An 18,191-nucleotide genomic window follows, 5' to 3' on the forward strand; every position below is an offset into this window, starting at 1 on the left:
ACATGGGTAAGCCCAATGGGAAAGAACAAGACGGCAATTAGTTATGGGAGTATATAGTATGAGGTTGCTGATGGCCGCAATTCCTCATCGTACATACACCACCGAACCTGCCGAGGTTAACCATACAGCCTACATATATTGTGATAATGGATATTGTCTTTGCATTTGATTTGACTAGACTGAGAAGGAAACCCTGCTGTGATCTGTCGACTTAGTCATAAACTATATAGGTAACTGTTCAACAGCTTCGCTGCCCTCTCCATTATATAAATTATGCCCCAACAAGGCTACTTCCCCATGGCATAAAATGGATTGGGATGAGCTGAAAAGAAAAGTAAAAAACAAAAACAAAAATAAAAAGAGGGCTGCGACGCCCGCGAACGGAATTGATCATCAAGGTTCTGGTCAATCGTCTTGGACCACTCAACCAAAACGCGGTATTTTATTGTTGAATAGAGATGCATTAAATACCAAGTACTCGGGGTGAATGTCAAAAAAAAAGGGTAGAGCGCCGACGTCATCATGGCCTAGCTACCTACATAGTAACTAGGCAGGTTGTAGATAGATACATTTTTGAGACAATGATGTGCACCATATGATAGACTTAAACCCAAGGTGGCCATGCTAGTCTAAACCTTCAAATAGGATTGCGTCGTAGATGGCGACCTTCCTATGTACGTTTTCAAACTTTGCTGATATGTTCAGTACATGGAAAATATCCCATATTCAGCTGTGGTCAAAGCTAAGTATTCATACCGGTCACCAAGTTTCTTGTTTGTAGCGGCCAGTTTGCTCCATGCCAATGAGATAGCCCTCGGCCTGGGAACGGGTGAAAGGCTGCCCTGGTAAAGGAGCTCCTCCATGTTGGAAGGCTTCGATGAGAGCCTCGCGCACAGCTTGAGGCATGCGACCCGAAGAACCACAAATATAAACAGATCCCTGCATATCGTGCAACACCCGGAAGAAGAGAGGGAAGTTCTCGCGCACAGTATCTTGCACGTAGATTTTGCGTTGTTGATCACGCGAAAAAGCGGCAAGTACCTGTAGGGGGATGAGCTTGCTGAGCTCCGTCCACTCTTTCTCAAAGAAGAAGTCAGATTCTCGGTTTCGGCCGCCATACAGGAGAATAGTAGGCCCGATCGGCGGGTTGACGCCGGGGTTTTCCTCGCGGTAAGCCTTCACAAGTGCCGCTTTCTCCCAGAGCATGGAACGCAGGGGCGCAATTCCAGTGCCCGGTCCAATGAGCACGGTTGCTGCGGTCAGTTGCTGGACTGAAGATTTGAGACCGCCGGGCTGGAGCTGGACTCGGAGGGTGCTACCTGGCTGGAGGACGGATAGATATTTGGTACAGACCCCCTCGCGGATTCTCTTGATAACTGTTTGGTATTTGACAATGGCAATGAGCAGCTCGAATTGTGTATTACCATCAGCAGTCTGTTTGCGCTTTCCGCCGCTGGCAATGCTGAATTGACGGGCGCGCATGACCGGGAGAACAGATATCGCGTGTTGCCAGGGAATTTTGACAGTGTCGAACTCATGCAGGATCTCAAGTATACTACGTCGTGGGCGTGTCGTGTAATCCCATAGCTCGTCGAGATATTCGGGATTTGTGAATTCTAGTAACCGTTCTTTGTGCATTTCATCGTTGGTGTAGTGTGCGATTGCAGAAAAGAACGATCGGCGGGGTATCCCTTTGATATCGAGATAGTCTATGAGGAGGGCACGGAGGGTGAGGTTGGGATATGAGTCGAGGCCAAGAATTGGTGGTGGCGATGGAATATCTCCTGTTGAAACGAGACGGATTCGTCGATCTGCCTGGTCGTTCCAACCCATCAAGTCAATGAGTGTTTGAACATCATTCGAAGAGCTTTTCGGTGTGATGGCGATCATGTCTCCCGGAACGTAAGAGACAGAGTCTGGAATGGTCAAGGTAATATGGCGCACATCCTGCCAATGCTTTTTCGGAGTCACACGCCGATTTTCAGTCAACGTCGCACATAGAGCATGTGGGATGGGTCGGTAGTCATGGTCAAGATGGTGTAGCCCCGGATATTCATCCGTAGAAGGTTGATGTTTACTTGAGACGGCGACTTGGGGCATTGGGACAGAATCATCTCCCCCTACCAATTCCAACTTCCACTTTGGTGGGAGGCGCACATCGTCTGGGATCGGGTGCTGTCCAGCAGGAAGAGGATGTCTATCCAGTAAATGTTTTCGAAAATCCGTCATCCATGGTAGGAGGGTTCCCTCGAGTCTGTGTGTCATGCCATGTAAGTCGTGAACAGGTATCCAAGGTGAGGGGTCAGGAAACTTACCCTTCTGGATGTTGCTGGTCTGCTTCACCTGTGGGATAGATCTCATTTGCACCAAGTTGTAGTAGTCGTTTATAGAGCTTGCGTATCGCCCAATTGAATCTATCACAATCAGCCGTTGAAACCCACGACAGTAGAATAACTTTCATACTTAGGATACGAGCTATCCCCCAGCCCAAAACAAGTGAAGTCTATGCCTGTCAAAAAGGTAGCAGGTAGCTTCTTCAGCAAGAGCGACTTCCAAAAAGACCGCGCATTGACCGGCAAATCGCCTTGACCAGTGGTCGATGCCACAAATATGGTGAGTGTGTATGAAAAAAGAGATTCCTATCCATTGGTATTAGGCCTCTAGAGGGTCATTGTCATTACAGAAAAGTGCATACCGGCTTGCATTGATTCAACTCAGATACATGTGTCGCAAAACGGAGCCGCTCGGTCAAGGCGCCCAATTCCTCAGCCACTTCCTGCGCATTCCCCGTTTCTGAGCCATATAAAATGAGCACGGACCGTTCTAAGGGACGTGGACGTTGGCTGTCGCCCATTCTGTGCTCTGGTGTGGAAGTGTCTGAACAGTTCTTGCTGTGCCCCTCCGAAAATCGGCTGACGTCACCCAGAAACCAATCAATCTTATCCAACACCCACCGCCTTATATACCGCCTACCTGAGTTGACATTGTACGATGGATGCATTGTTCTGTGAAGAATAGGTGTTGAGGGAGATAATCTAATTCTGTGCTTATATTATGCTGAAAAAGTAGGTCTAAGAAGTGTGGATGAAACCTTGGATACGTGGCATGTGCTTTTCATACTTTCCATAGTTGAACAAGCATGTCAAAGGGACTAATGGAGGTGGTGCGTATATAGTTATGACGAGTGCGAGGTATCCTATGTTATTGGCCAATATCTACTCTGGGGCTGTTGGCTCAAAGCGAACTAAGTCCCTTGTATACTGCCTAATAGGCCTTAAGAGTTGGAAGTTACGAGCTGCTCGTCTCACTTGGAGTAAACATTGTAAGGTTAAATTGAAAGAATAAAGGGTATCGTCAATCTGCTTTTCAGAATTCATCGTCGCCGCCGCCGCCCCCACCGTCTTCATCACCAATATCATCTTCACCATCATCGAAGTACTGTTCGGCGTTGTAATCGCCGCCCATTTCGTCATCATCCTCAGAAAAGTCATCGTCCATGATCTCCTCTTCCTCCTCATCATCCCCCTCAAGCAATGCGGCTTCGTCTGCATCTGCGTCGCCTTCCTCTTCGTCTTCCCCAGCAGCCGTGCGTTTCACAGGCCCAGCTTCGTCTTCCTCGTCCTCAAAACCGCGCTTCACTCCGGCGACTGAAGCCTGGGCCTGGTAGCCATCCAGGGACGTGTCTGGTCGGAAGTTTGGCTGGAGGGTTTGCCATAGCTCGCGGGGGAAGAATTTCAGGACTGAACAGTCAAAGCATGCGAAGTCAGTAATCCACAGCGGTAGAAAAACCAACGCTAACAGGAAAGAGCTTACAATAAGATCGTCCGGTGATCTTGGGGAGGGTGCGCCGTTTCCTTTGATAACGGCCGGAATAAGTGGGCATGCCATGGAAAGCGTCGAAGTTGGCGCGTGCGGCGCTGCCTTTTTTGGCGCTGGAAGATGATGCATCAAGAACGGAGTAGAAGGGGCCCTCATGAAAGCTTTCGCGTAACTCCCGGTAGTAGTCTACCTGGGTTTGTTCTGCGGGGCTCAACTTCCGAGCAAAGGGGACAGTGTATTTCTGAGGATAGAGAGAGTTAGGCTCTGTGGATTTCGACATTATGAAGATTGGCGCATTGAAAGGGGACAGTTTCCTGGAGAGCCAGGCCAAGAAGCAAACATACAGGGTATAACGGTGTTGGAGCTGTGTCTGGCTCCCCGCCAGGGTCAGCGTCCCAAGTAAACTCGGTGCCCGGAGGCTTTTTGCCCTTTGGTGCCCCACGACGCGACATTGCAGTAATAAGACGTGAATTAATAAGGGTCAACGAATTTGGGGATCATTCTTCATGATATAACTGCGGACAGATGATAATGACTCCGGAAAATTACATTTCTTCACCGCCAACCCAAAACAGCACTAGGGCTGGCAGATTCCCTCAATGCTTCCCCGCGTGGACGCTAAGATAACAATGCGCAGATCTTTACCGGGTACTCCGTGCACAATAGACCATTGAACTTATTGTTTTCATTGAAAAAGAGACTACATAATACTCAATAAACTGCTTCATGTGCTTTTCCAATTTATTGTGACATCATAGTCCGGCAGTCACTACCTGGGTACCGCCAGATTGCACGGGTCCCCAGGGACCCTGGTTCACGCGCTGTTGTAACGTTTGCATAATGTCTTCGAACCCTTCCAGCTGGCCATCAGTTTCAGGCAACCGGCTGTGCAACGCGACGAGGACATCATGTTTCGCAGTGGCAACTTTCCAAACGACGCTCTGGGAATCACCTGCCCCACCCCCGACGAAGTCTGCGTAAGTGCGAGGCGGCTTGAAAAGATATGGAAGAAGGGTAGTCAGGGCAGGTGGGGTGAGAACTGCCCATGCTCCTGACGTGGGGAAAAATCCATTAGTGGCCGGAGACAGCTGACCCAGACCCTCTTCGGAGGGCAGCTGGAACCGTGACGGATTAACAGGTGCTGAAGGCGAAGGTTTCCAGTTCGCTGTCGTAATAGCCTTCATAAAATTGATGGCCGACAGGGCAACATCTTTCATCACTAGCACGTCGGCAGCCCCTACGACATTGTCCCAGAAAGTGGGGTTTTGGTTCACATAGAGGAAGTAGAGAATGCGCGCTGCAGCTGCTTCACGTTCCCAGTCAGTTGGAGTTGAGCCGGATGTGTTCAAATTCATTGAATCGGAAACCCCAGTTCGCTGAGGTCCGTGGAAAACATTTGCCAGAACATCTAGAGCTTCGCTGTTGGGAGGGTTTGTGGGAATTGCGAGAACCGGGTTGGCACCATGTTTTCCCGCTTCTACGAGAAGCACACGAGGCAGTGAAGCTAAAATAGCAAGGTGACCTGTGGGTACTTCACCATGTGCCCATTGCGCGCTAGGAATAGCGAGAGATCTGTTGATGCGGGAGATAATCCCATCAAGTAGGGTAGAGGGGTTCTGCAACAAGTGGTTGGGATACATTTCGGCGTACCGAGCCACATATGCCATCACTGGACCAGATAGGTAGAGAAGATCCACCGAGTCCAACCTGGACTCATCAAGGTAATAAGTCAGCACTTGGGAATGCAGTTTGTGTTCGACAAGGAAGTCGAGGGCAGGGGACGAGAAAGTGGAACTGGACTGCACAGAGCTTCGAGCGACGAGGCCCGGTCCATCGATCTCTAGCAGCTCGCGGAAGAAGTTGAGCAGCGTCATGTGCATCAAGACATCTGTCACTTGGACCATATGACAGGTTGCAAAATGCAGAAGACTACTGCTCTGGTATTTAGCCTCGATCTCCGGTACTTGGGCAGTTGAGATGATGTCCCATCGTAGTTTTCCGGCTTTTGCCAAGAGTGTCATTAGTCTGCCCTGTGCGAGCGTTCTTTCGCGTTTAGAAAGATCACCGGGGGCATCACTTTGGAGGCTACATAGCCCAAACAACAGACCGTAGACATCCTTATCGGTGAATACCCTCCTCCACAAGAGCCCCTGTCCTGCATGACTCTCGTCACCAGTGTGCTCATATTCACCGCTTTCCAGGTGATTAGCAACGTCGACCTCCAAAAGCGACCATAATGTGTCGAGTGCAGCCTGTGCAACTTCGCCCGAAGATGATGAAAGCCATAGCTCGACGAGAGAAGCCACCAAGTCTGAATCACCTGCAACTATGGCAGCTTCACTGTATTTTTGCCCAGCTTTAGCTAATAGGGAGAGAGCTAAAAGATTGATTGGTGGTGATGGGGCCTTGAAGCCAGCGACAAGATTGATCGGAGGATCGACAGATTGGAGATCGGTGAAGGTGAAGTAGGCGGTAGCTCTGATTCCAAGGGTTGTAATAGGTGTAGGGTCTTCTTGCAAGATGGGAAGGAGCGCGGAAATTTGCGACAGAATAGTGGTAGGAACAACACGATCGGTGGATTCGACTAGTTGCAACTTCAACTTGTCGATGAGAGGAATGTCCAAGGCGACGGAGGGGTTCTCCTGGACTTGAGCGAGGTGTGATCTCACTGCATCAAACGTCGAAGGGACTGACATTGTGATTTCTTGAAATATCTTCAGTTACAAGCGCCAGTCACACAGACTTAAAAAACTGAAATGGATGCCTTTGTGACAGGTGAAGCTGGCCCTTCGCGACGCCTCCGCCGCGGGGAAAGCTCATATCCGCCTCAGGCATCGACCCCAAACCAACCAAACATGACCGCATCAACCAAGCGTCTCTACTACTCCGTACCTCACCACAAGTTCCTCGCCATTCCAGGATTGCAACCTACAATTATGGAGCCTCCACAGTGTCTCGTTTCTCAGAAGTCATCCGATTCGGGTCTCCATATCCAGCTACACCCACTCGTTCTCCTCACTGTCTCTGATCAAATTACCCGTCACGCTGCCCGACAGCAGCATGGGCCGATAATTGGCGGCCTCCTAGGCCAGCAGAATGGACGGGAAATAACGCTTGAGCATGCCTTCGAGTGCCCGGTTACTTGCGGACTGAACGATGAGATTATTTTGCCGGCGGCATGGTTTGAGGAACGTCTTCAGCAGTGTACGCGGAACCCCTCACAAGATCAATTACATCTGCCCCTAGCGAGTAAAAACTGACCGTATAACAGTCAAAGATGTGCACAAAGAACCCGCTCTCGACCTTGTTGGATGGTGGTCAACCGCGCCATCGACCGGGCCGAATGACGCCCATCTCCCCCTCCACCGACAAATCCTCCAGGACTACAACGAATCCGCCGTCTTCCTCGCCTTCCATCCCTCACAGCTCCAAGATTCAAGTTCAAATGGCGGCAAGCTTCCCCTGACCGTGTACGAGAGTGTTCATGAAGGCGAGACCGCCCCCGATGCAGGCAAGGACATGCAGGTGGATGGCGAGGAGACGGTGTTGAATATCAAATTCAGGGAGCTGCCCTACTCGGTGGAAACCGGGGAATCAGAGATGATTGGTATCGATACTATTGTCCAGGCTTCGGGCACGGCTTCCTTGAATGCGACACAGGAGCCAACCAAGCGCGCACAGCAGACAGAACAGACAGAGTCAAATAAACAGGGCTCACAGGTTGAGCTCTCACAAGAGGAAGAGGAGTGTAAGTTTTCAAAGATTCCAACATAACTGCTGCTTGGATGTGATACTGACTGTTTCAAAAAGTAATCGCGAACCTCAGCACTCGTCTCAATGCCGTTCGCACCCTCGAATCCCGCGTCTCCCTCATCAAATCCTACCTCTCCAGTCTCTCAGAAGCGGATTTTAGCTCAGATCGATCAAAGGACAATACATCCGCCACCAAGCTGTCACATCCAATCCTCCGCAACGTCAACTCTCTCCTCTCGCACCTGTCCATCCTCTCTCCGTCAGAGCAGAGCACCTTCACCACCGAGGTACTCTCGCAAAGCAACGACGTACTATTAGTGTCGCTACTCGGTCAACTCGGCGACAACGTCAAGGCAATGCGCGAACTAGGCCGCAAATCTGCGGTTGTTCAGACAGCGCGTCAAGTAGCTTCCGCGCGCAAGGATCCCTCCATGCTTCAAAGGAGCTTCAATGAGGAGTTCTATGGCCAAGGTGGGCGTGGTGGTTCTGGCAGTGGGATGTATTCGTGATATTAGTCGCATGCAATTCTTGAGCGTTTCCACGCTCAGCCCATGAAAATACCCCCACAATTGGCAATATGCTGGATCTTGGGCCTAGGCTTCACTTGCTTTGCTTAGACAGTGTTCCTTTCCTGGCCCGTTTCAAGGCCGTTTAGACGAGATAACGAATTTTGATATGATTATTCTTCATTTCTCCTGTTTTACTTAGTGACAATAGAGGTCCCAGGTGATACTATACAAAAGTGCAAATCTACAGCGATGCAACGACGGGGATATGACAGATAAAGAAAAAGGGGAATGGGAATAAGAACACGTAAAGAATAAAGGACATAAAAAAAAACACGTCGCTATGCAAACAGGCGGGTATCCATACCTATCCAAACAACGGGACATAAAGAGAAATGTAAAAGCGCAAAATTTTCGAAGTGCTCGTGGGTAGCGTGAGGTAGAAATAGTAATATGTTTGCAGCTCAATCATAGTGGAAACATGCATGTCAAAGCAAGCCCTGTCAATATGAGAAGTCGAAGTCTACACCGAGTCATACTTGAATCATAGACATGGATCATGATTGACGGTTGCCAGGGTAGGGAGGAGGAGGATGGTAAGGATCGGGTATGGGCATAGGGACTTGCTCACGGAGAGGGCCGTCGGATGGATAAGGGTGGACCAGCGATTCCGAGTGCAAATTGTCATGACTATGAAGCGAGGAATCCTCATAGGGTGACGGGCTTCGCTCGTAAAATCTAGTTGACGGGTTTTGGACATGATCATCGAAGTCCGACGCATACGGCGAAGTGCCCGTGAGCGCGATCTCGGGGTTGGGTTGGGGGTGAGCTAGAAGCACATCGCCCTCTTCGTACGGCGTGTCGCCATAGCGGCCCGTTCGGCCTGCGGACATGGCCGTTCCAGCGCCATGGTAAGCCGTTCCGTGCTGGGTGAGCTCGCTGCCATCTTGGGGTGGCTGGAGACCGAGTGACTCGTCTTGCGGCTGATAACTGGGGTCCAGCATACGACTTTTGCGGCCGACGAACAGCCAGCGGGCACTTCGCCCAATGGCTTTGAAAAGGTCCAATGGGTTCATGGCATCAATCAAGGCCCTTATGCCGTACCGTCCACCTTGGTATACAGACTTTCCGTTACCGTAGAAATCGGTCACTTCACTTGGGTTGGCGAGGGTGTAAGACTTCCACGAGAAGGCCCAGAGATGAAGTATACCGAATATAGCCATCTCACAGTTGATCATCAACTCCGGGAGCCCAACTTTGAGATCGTTCATAGCCATTTTATCAGTTGCTGTGACAGCGCCGTTAGAGACTAGAAGGTTGATGAGTGTCTAAAAAGTGGAAACAAAAGTTAATAATCCACTTTATCGGATGATCCTAAACAAAAGAGACATACCGACTGCCAGAATGATAGGAAAATGACGAGCTTGATCGACAGGATCTTCAAAAATGGCTGATGTTGCTTGATGTCTTGGCTGGTCTGGTGGTAGAACTGGATCAGACAGTACATGGCGATGGTGACAGAGACCGATTCGATGACGATAGTCTATCAATAGGTTATTAGCGGATCGACGGGGGACGAAGTCAAAGACTTGATCACCACTTGAAACGTACCCAGATATGCGCAAACGCGGGACTCAGCGACTCCTCGCAATACATTCCAAAAGCCTGTGCGACAACTGCAACAATGGTCATAAGAACGCGCATGAGACAATATTGGAAAACCCCGACCCAGACAATCTGTACAATGATCAGTCCCGTAAAACTTCCTCAACATGCGCTCCAGTCCATCATCTTACATTGAACCATGTCAATCCACTGCGCGGGGTTCGCCAGATGCGCTCGCCACCACAACATTTTTGAAGCCAACTCAACGGCCAGAGCCATGGCTTTGGTTGAGTTCCTCGGAAGTAATCCTTCTGGCTGTGTAGATCCGGGGCGATATAGTGGCACATGAGGGAGAAGAAAGCGGAGATACAGAAGGCTTCGTAGCAGTCACCAAGGACCTTAAAGTAGACGGCGTCATGGTAGAAATATATGCTGAGCCATGCAACGAGGGAATAGACGGGGACCATGAATAGGATGCGGATAATACTGCGACGGAGATGAGGACCATGTCAGCAATACTGTTCATGCTTTAACCGCTACCGTGGAAAGAAGGAAACTCACTGTCGCTGTTCGATCGGCTTGCCGTAATGTGTGGCATGTAGAATAATGAGAGCAAAAGACACAACACATGCGATAATAGCGCAAGCGCCGCCCACCAGGAGCGCTAGAGCATGAAATGTAATCCCGCCATCCCAGAGTGCGACCTCGTCAACTATCTCCGGTCAGTCACTGCAAATCTATTCAAGGCGGGAGGGGCCAACACACTTGTTTCGGCCTCTGTGGTATTGCACACTGGCCAGCCCATGGTGGCTGCGTGATAAGGTGAAAATGGCAAAGAGTGCTGGAGGGCTGTTGACGGAGTGAACCTATTTTCTTTTTCTTCTCCCCTTTATCTTATCCGGATCGACAGGGGAAAGACGCCACCAAATATCAACAAAAGAGGAAATATTGAAGAAGCAACTCTTTCCATATGGAGTATGGAAAGTAAAGAATTGGCGTTCTCTTGGCTGATTATGCTACAACCTGTCAGGTCTCGAAAATCGGCTGATTTTCTTGGGGATCATCGGATGCCGAAAGGCTTAGTCTTTGATCTATTTTTATCTGCTTGGCTATTGGCTATTGGCTCTTGGCTCCTAACATACAACCTTGGAACATACAACATTGTATGTTATTGGATAACAGCATAACACTTCATATGTACCTAGGTTAGTCCTTATAGTTAGCTATTCATGTTAAAACTTTAGAGGCCGGCTAGGAGTCAAGCTCCAACTCCAAATATCTCAATAAAGCTCGTGGATTATGCGAATATCGGTTGGACAAAACTCACCGGTGCTGGAGGTGGTGGAGGTGCTATTACGCTTTTTCCGATCCGATGCCGAAGATCAAGTGGTTAACCACTAAAGAGCTGGAGCGGAAGTTCACTGTAGAAGGATTTAAGACATATGAAACTGTCCTAGGTGCCGACGGAGTTGGGGTGCTTTGGCCTGCTATATTTCGAAATGGCGATGGGGATATGATATCGCCCGGTGCGTAGGTTTGCAGAAGTGGCTAGTAGGAAGGCAGCTACTACATACATTTGATATTTTCCATAGCATTTTGCAGTCGCTAAAAGTCTATTGTACATGGCCAATAACAATGGCCCAACTGCAAGTTGCTTTCAACCTTCGAAAGTTCAAGAGCGCCATGAATCACCGCGCCGTCCCCCACGCCCCCGTCCACGAGGCCCGGGGCCAGAGCGAGGTCCAGGTCCGAATCGTTCTGGCCCGATGTCCACGAACTCATCGTCATCTTCGAAAGTAATTCGTCGCATCTCATCGCCACCGCGACGTGGGAATGTGCCCTTCCGAATGAGCTCATCAAATTGGTCCAGACGTTTGTCGGCAACGGGACGTGGAACGGGAAGGTAGTACAGCTTGGGTTTTGCAGTGGTAGATTCAAACAATTCATCCAGAGGTTTGAAGCCCTGTCCAGGTCGTGACGAAGGCGCAGGAGCCGCAGGAGCCGCGTTGGAGGGACGACGGTCAAACTGCTCCATATCGCGGCGAGGGCCCAAGGGGGGAGTGCGATTGAAACCTGATTCACGCCGCCCAGAGGGAGCGGAGCCCACCTCAGCGAGGGTAGCTATGGTTCCGTCATCAGATGTCTCATATCTCACCTCCCAACGGGCAGCAGCGCCAGCTCGGTCTCGGGATTCATCTTCTGTCTGAATCCATTCCTTGATCTTCTCCTCGGGGATAAAATCTGCTCGGAGATTCTTGCGGTTGCGCTCGTTGGGCCACACAGTCCCATGGACGGCAGAACGAACCCGTGAGGCTGCTGTGATACTATTGAAACTCACAAAACAGTGAGTCTTGATAGAATCGAGGTGGAAGTCAACGATGGCGTCGGAATCCGTGGTTCCGGGTGCACATGCGAGGCTGGCCAGGTGTTTGCGAAGAGCAGTCGGCTGGAGTGGGCGCATAAGGCCATCGATATAGAGGGCGGAAGTTGCAGGGTGCAACGCTGGGGGGGTGTCTGCATCCTGCATGGCAATGTCTCGTGGGGGAGAAGCAGGTTGGGAGGATGCACCAACAGGTGCAAATAGGTTGCGGAACCGGGCGTCTTGTTTGGTGGGGGTTTGGTGCGAGTCTGTTTGCGTCTCAACAGGTTGTTTGTCTGCGTGATCCTCCACTGTTTTTTGCTCTTCGGACTTTAACTTGCTGAGCCCCTCATCACGGGAAGCCGCCACCTCATCGTCTTTCAGCAACACGCGTGGGGTTGTTTCTTTTGCGCGAGCCTTCCTATTCGCAATCTCTTCTAGAGTAGGAGCCGGGCTCTGGCTGCGGCGTTTCCGTTTGCGTGTGTCCTCCAATGCCTCTTCCACCGGGAGAGGTGTCGATAACTCTGTGTCAACCTCGGAGGTCTGGGCAGCAGAGACCGATTTTTCTTGAGCCTTCACGGGCTCCTCTTTTTTCGCATCTTGGGCTGCTTCATCCATTTGCGGCTGGAAAGATGCAGCTGCAGACTTTTGTTCTTCAGGGGCAGTTGCCTCTGTTTGTGCCTCCTCCGCAGGCTTTGCGACATCTTCAACTTTTTGCGAATTCACATCGGCTGCCGAAACTGCTTCTCCCTGGGTCGAGTCATCTGCCTGCATTTGTCCATCATGAGCTGAGTCCGATATTGGGACGGGTGCTGTTGCCTCCTCCGTTTGTGAGATTGTTTCTTCCTTGGATTGTTCAAGCTGTTCATTCTCTGGTTGTTGGGGCTGCGGCTTTGGCTGCGAAGCAGCGTCTGGCGCAGATGGCTGTGATTCGGTGGATCCTTCAGCGGGAGCTGCAGCTTCGGTCGTTACCTGGTTTGTTTGTGAGTCAAGCTCAATCAATTTGTCAACGAACTGCTGCTTGAGGCGGAGGCCAGTCTGAGGGATGCCGCGCTTCTTGCACTCGGCCTTCAAATCAGCCACTTTCAACGATGAATAGTCACTCATGATGACAAACTCTCCACATCAAAGGTCGATATAAAAAGCGAAGTCGAATGTGACGAGATCGGTTGTTTATATCAGAAAGAAGGAAAACAATTGGTTGCAGCGCAGGGATTGGATCTGGGGACGCGATGGAAATGCGCGCCGATGATGTAGGACGCTAGCCACATCTGGACTAGCGTTACTCTTGTCTGAACAAATCGGCATGCAACCGGACACTACCTGCCTATGTAGGTGTCTCTTCAATCATTCAAGTGAATTATAGAAGAGTAAGATCTAATTGACAGAAGTCGAAGGGAATTTAAATAAGTTGTCTTGTCCAAGCACATAACTAACCATCTATAGCACTCCAACGGAGGCACAATCAGATGCGGCTGAAATAAACCAGCATTGCTACAACTTGTATTCAATGACAGTTCACTAATAGTCCGCAGCTGCAGCAATGTGATCAAGTTCACATGCATAGATAGTATAAGCAATATGCAGCAATACCATTGCTATCATCCAGAAAAAAAGGAGATTGATGCCAGACGGAAGGAGCTGTCTACAAGTGGGAGAATGGCCTTGACTCCAGTCTAAAGTCGGGACCGATGGAAAGTTTTCAGATGCTAGAATGAGATGTACATTATTTGCTTTGAGTAACTCACGATGTTACTTCTACCACCTTTATTACTGCCCTCTTCATTTATTTATTTTAGAAGATCGCTATACTAGTAAGCAGTCGGAGCCAAACACTGGCTTGGAGGCAGTCAACATAGATATATTCACAGTGATCTAGTCATTCAACAAGGCTGCTTTAATCCACAATCCCTGCTGGCAGCAGAGCCACGTAGTCTAATGGCGCCGGCTCATTGCCATTAGGCATACCGACAATCTTCAAAGTGTCACCCTTGTGAACTTTGACGCCCCGGAACTTGATACGAATCGCAGAATGCCCATCTAAATAGATGGAAGGCGTATGACTGAAGGTATCCTCACTATTGCCAATCCACTGGCCAATTTCCCGATTATTCAGATAGACCTTCCACTCCGACTGGCCACCGTATACATCGTAGTAATTCACGGCAAGGTCATAGGTTCCAGTGGGAAAGTTTATTTTGGTCGAAGCGGTGCCAGCTGTGCTGTTGGAAGTTGTAACAATTGCAACCGAGCCAGAGGCTGTCTCGAAGGGGCTGACGGTGTAAGTTTTGTAGCCCTCTAGCTTCATTTCTTCCGCCTCGATGCGCCATGGGTGATGGCCAACGCGCTTGGCCTGATCAGGGATTCCAGAAAGATTGTGATAAAAGGTATTGATCGCATCTCTCCATACAATTGAGTGACCGCTCTGGTAGTCTAGGAAATGGCGCACATGGTTGTATCGCTCAGTATCAATTTTGCCCTCAAGTGATTCCCACTGCGTGAGGAAGGTCTGTGCAGTTTCGGCACCGCTATAGTGTTCGTCATAGAAGTGCTGAATAACGGTCTTTCCCGAGTGCAGACGATGAGTGTATCCCACATGGTGGAACCATAGCAGAAGGTTGTCTGGTGTGGTAGCGATATTCTCATACATGGCAGCGAGTTCATCCGGATACTGGCCCGAAAATCCCGTGCCATTTGCCACCGTCCGGTCCATTCCAATGCTGTCTCGGTCTGCGCGGGTCCATTGGCCCCAGCCATTGTTGTCTTGAGATGCAGGGCTTGGGCCATAGTGAGTGTATATAATATCTGTCAATGTCTGGATGCCCAAGTTCCCGCTATATTGTTCGTAGGCGGGCCAAGATTCCATGGACATGCGAGTGATGGTGTCAAGGACCTTGCGGTCCAGCCCAAACGTCAGCTTGATCCAGTCTTGCAGAATGTCCTGGGCATCGTCTGCCGGGTTCCAAGCTAAGCGACCATAGGCATATAGGTTTGACATAGATAGGTGGCTACCAAGCCAGGTGGTGTTCGTGCCCACGTTGACAACAGCTGCTGATCCGCCTAGTTTGCGATTGAACCGTTTACCAGCCACGATATCGCGAACGAGCGATGGCTGATGGTCGACGCGGAGGTCAGTGTCTAAGATTGTCTTCCAGATGGGAGCAACATAGACCAAATGCGACTGTTGACCAAGGTATTCTTGCGTAACCTGCAGTTCAATGGCCATACTGGTGTTGAACAAATTCGCAAACAGCGGTGATGCTGGCTCACGGACTTGGAAATCAATAGGCCCATACTTGATTTGGATCACCACGTTGTCGTCGAATTCGCCATCTAGATCCTTGAAGAAATCCACAGCAGCATTTGCACGATCATCGGTCCAGATTGATTCGTTCAGCTTATTGTAGACGAACGCGCGATACATAACAATGCCACCGTAAGGCTGGACTTCTTTGGCGAACAAGTTTGCTGCATCCGCGAGGGTCCTGTTATACGTCTGGGGGCCTGGCTGTCCCTCCGAGTCAGCCTTGACGAGGTAGCCAGCCATGTCAGGCACTCGATCATAGACCTGGGCCGTAATTTTCGACCACCATTCGACGACAGATGCATCGAGGGGATCGAAAGTGCTGAGCCCTCCATAAGTCTGAGGGGATGCGAAATTGAGAGATAGGCCAACTTGTACACCGTATGGACGGAAGACATCAGCAATCCGAGCTACCCCATCGAGGTTTGTGGGACTCAAGAGGGTAGCATTCGCGTTGACATTATTGATGACGACAGCATTGATTCTGATCGATGCCAAAAGGCGGGCGTATTCAGCAACACGAGTTAGATCGTCGACGACTTGACCGTCCTTGAAGAAGATAGAGGGGCCGCCATAGCCGCGTTCAATTCTTCCATCCATGTCATCCCATTGATTCACCCAGCGAATAGGTGCAGAAGGATTGGTTGCATAGGCGACCTTGGAGTGGTTCCCCTGAGCAAGCATCGACAAGTATTCAAAGGTGCCATAGAGAGCACCCCTCTCGTTTTGCCCAAGGATCTGAACGTTTTTCCCCTTCGTGTCGAGCCAAAAGCCGTCTTCTTCCAGTTCAGGTACACCTTTCGCAGCACCGCAGATTTCCCGATATTGGTCAACTGTGCCAACAACAACAGAAGAAGATGCCTTGCACTTGTTGTGCTTCACTTGCACACGCTTTCCATAAACACCCTTGAGACCATTCTGCAGTTCCGTCCCCGCAACATACACCGGACTTGTCTCAGTCGTATTGAGGATGACGATACTCGAAGGGAGGTTGGAACGGCATTGACCTGAACAGGGTAATGATGCGTACCGCAGCCAGCCATTGAGGCCGTTCTCAGCGGCTACAAAGCCCAAAGAGGCAAAGAAGAGGAGCGCGCGCATTGTACCCAGAGTTTCCGGTCCGGGGGAGGCATATACCTAATCACTCACTGTAGATCAAGTCCCCCTTTATATGAACTCCCCGCGAACATCGGAAGGCTCGCCGGTAGCACATAGTTCGCGGAAAAACTTCAGGCTAAATGAGTGATCCGTCCAAGCCAAGAAATACAGGCTAATGTACTTGCAGCGCTTCCCCGCAAAGAGTGCGGAGTTGCGTGGGGGTTGACTCGGCACGGAGATCAAAGCTGATTTTCTTCATGCGTAATGTCGAGAAAGCCACCGAGAGGGAGAGTCTTAGCAAGAGCTAGCCCCAGTAGACTCGAGAAAAGCTCCGTGAGACCAGTAGACCCCCGGGTGCTAACAAACTGGGTTACCGAATCGGGAGGGAGGAAGATGGATCCATCCATGCGTCTACAGGTGAGAAGCCTTTCGAGATTATGTAGTCATAAGTATCATTAGGGCCTGTCGTGATTATAAATTTCAGGTGGGATTTCAGGTGTCTCCGAGCTCAGATTTACAATTTACAATTTATCCGGGCTTTGTCTTTATTGGTTTACCTGAGCTGCAAGCAATGTTATGATAGTACGGTCCTGCTGGTTACTGCCCAGGCGGGTGTAAAAGAGATTTAGATCAGCGCCACGAAACCCTATGTGGACTAGGTAAGACCTAGATTAGACACGGGTAGACTCATGATAATGAATTGCATTTTGGGTATTACATTTTAGGCTATTTCTATGAAATGGCTGAGTCCAAAGACGAGCGCACTTAGCAAAGTGGTCAAGGAACTTGGCACGCTTGCCCAGAATATGCCTAGTCCGAAAGATCCATAATTCATCATTATTCATGGGAGAAATTTTTGTTCAAGAATGGTTCAAGATTCTATTTTTTATGGCTCGCAACAGGGCGATACGCTTAAGCCTCACGGCTCAGGATGTCGGAGTCACCGGCATCGAGGATAGCCATGGCGGAGCAGCGGAAGAGCTTACCGCAAGCGGTACCGAGCTCAATCTATAGGGCGAGTTAGTCCAATTCGCTCTCCGGGACGCCTTGCGGTGATCCCTTCGCTGAGCAACTTCACTCTCCGAAGTGGTAGTTTTGACCACTTCTTCTCTGAGTAGTGTAGCTGACTCCGAGGTGCGGCAGCCAATTTTTCAGGCTGCCGACCCGAAGGAAGGGGGAATGAAACGTACGTTGTTGCCGTTGAAGTGGTGAACGGGGGTCTTGGCGAGCATGGCGTAGTACTCAAGCTCGGACTTGCGCAGAGGAGGGCAGTTGCCGGAGATGAGGACCAGCTTGGCCTTGCCAGAGCGGAGAGTCTTCATGGTGGACTTGGTACCCATGGTAACTGAGAGAAGTCAGCGAATTGCTCATTTGTGCGATCGAAAAATGACCTGCTTACCCTTGCCAGACTTCATCACAAGCGCAAGGCGCGAGGAGAGGGTGTCACCGGACTTCTTAGTCTTGACCATTTTGAATGTTTTGGGGGTTGGCTCGTAAGAAGTTTTGTCGGATGGTTGGCTACGGAAGAAGAAAAATTCGCACAGGTGAAAATAAGATCAAGTGTGGAGCGAGCCCTAACCACACGTGACTGAATACCACGTGACTGAATACCGCTTTCCGATGTTATTTTCTGCCACCGAGACCGGAAGCCAAGTTCTTCCAAGGCTGCGGGGGTTTTGACTCACTCCATTTTTATTACAAGTACACCCTGTTCTCCATTTCCATTCCTTCTTCTTTCCTTTATTTT

General features: G+C 50.0%; 8 protein-coding genes across 8 annotated transcripts; 1 reads left to right on the top strand and 7 right to left on the bottom strand.

The window, feature by feature from the left end:
* Positions 1–759: 759 nt before the first annotated feature.
* Positions 760–2,854, bottom strand: tah18 (NAPDH-dependent diflavin reductase; the record flags this gene model as incomplete). The annotated part of the gene is made up of 4 exons (XM_056707728.1): positions 760–2,254; positions 2,316–2,414; positions 2,464–2,639; positions 2,696–2,854. The coding sequence occupies 4 exons, from the start codon at positions 2,852–2,854 to the stop codon at positions 760–762; spliced, it is 1,929 nt and encodes a 642-aa protein (XP_056572030.1).
* A 512-nt stretch (positions 2,855–3,366) lies between these two features.
* Positions 3,367–4,271, bottom strand: N7489_001974 (DNA-directed RNA polymerase III subunit C31; the record flags this gene model as incomplete). The annotated part of the gene is made up of 3 exons (XM_056707729.1): positions 3,367–3,740; positions 3,814–4,060; positions 4,164–4,271. The coding sequence occupies 3 exons, from the start codon at positions 4,269–4,271 to the stop codon at positions 3,367–3,369; spliced, it is 729 nt and encodes a 242-aa protein (XP_056572031.1).
* A 300-nt stretch (positions 4,272–4,571) lies between these two features.
* Positions 4,572–6,515, bottom strand: N7489_001975 (uncharacterized protein; the record flags this gene model as incomplete). Its single annotated transcript, XM_056707730.1, has 1 exon — positions 4,572–6,515. One exon carries the CDS (start codon positions 6,513–6,515, stop codon positions 4,572–4,574), a length of 1,944 nt encoding a protein of 647 aa, XP_056572032.1.
* A 60-nt stretch (positions 6,516–6,575) lies between these two features.
* N7489_001976 (COP9 signalosome complex subunit 6) lies at positions 6,576–8,081 on the top strand (the record flags this gene model as incomplete). Its single annotated transcript, XM_056707731.1, has 3 exons — positions 6,576–7,023; positions 7,091–7,567; positions 7,630–8,081. 3 exons carry the CDS (start codon positions 6,576–6,578, stop codon positions 8,079–8,081), a joined length of 1,377 nt encoding a protein of 458 aa, XP_056572033.1.
* Positions 8,082–8,635: 554 nt separating this feature from the next.
* N7489_001977 (OSTA/TMEM184 family protein) lies at positions 8,636–10,488 on the bottom strand (the record flags this gene model as incomplete). Its single annotated transcript, XM_056707732.1, has 6 exons — positions 8,636–9,406; positions 9,472–9,621; positions 9,690–9,815; positions 9,875–10,169; positions 10,245–10,395; positions 10,449–10,488. The coding sequence occupies 6 exons, from the start codon at positions 10,486–10,488 to the stop codon at positions 8,636–8,638; spliced, it is 1,533 nt and encodes a 510-aa protein (XP_056572034.1).
* An 867-nt stretch (positions 10,489–11,355) lies between these two features.
* N7489_001978 (SAP domain protein) lies at positions 11,356–13,149 on the bottom strand (the record flags this gene model as incomplete). The annotated part of the gene is made up of 1 exon (XM_056707733.1): positions 11,356–13,149. The coding sequence occupies one exon, from the start codon at positions 13,147–13,149 to the stop codon at positions 11,356–11,358; it is 1,794 nt and encodes a 597-aa protein (XP_056572035.1).
* Positions 13,150–13,939: 790 nt separating this feature from the next.
* Positions 13,940–16,447, bottom strand: aguA (alpha-glucuronidase; the record flags this gene model as incomplete). The annotated part of the gene is made up of 1 exon (XM_056707734.1): positions 13,940–16,447. One exon carries the CDS (start codon positions 16,445–16,447, stop codon positions 13,940–13,942), a length of 2,508 nt encoding a protein of 835 aa, XP_056572036.1.
* Positions 16,448–17,356: 909 nt separating this feature from the next.
* On the bottom strand, positions 17,357–17,913 carry N7489_001980 (60S ribosomal protein eL30; the record flags this gene model as incomplete). Its single annotated transcript, XM_056707735.1, has 3 exons — positions 17,357–17,452; positions 17,635–17,789; positions 17,844–17,913. 3 exons carry the CDS (start codon positions 17,911–17,913, stop codon positions 17,357–17,359), a joined length of 321 nt encoding a protein of 106 aa, XP_056572037.1.
* Positions 17,914–18,191: the final 278 nt, after the last annotated feature.

This window comes from Penicillium chrysogenum (genome assembly GCF_028827035.1).
Source record: "Penicillium chrysogenum strain IBT 35668 chromosome Unknown utg000001l_segment0_segment0, whole genome shotgun sequence".
NCBI lineage: Eukaryota > Fungi > Ascomycota > Eurotiomycetes > Eurotiales > Aspergillaceae > Penicillium > Penicillium chrysogenum.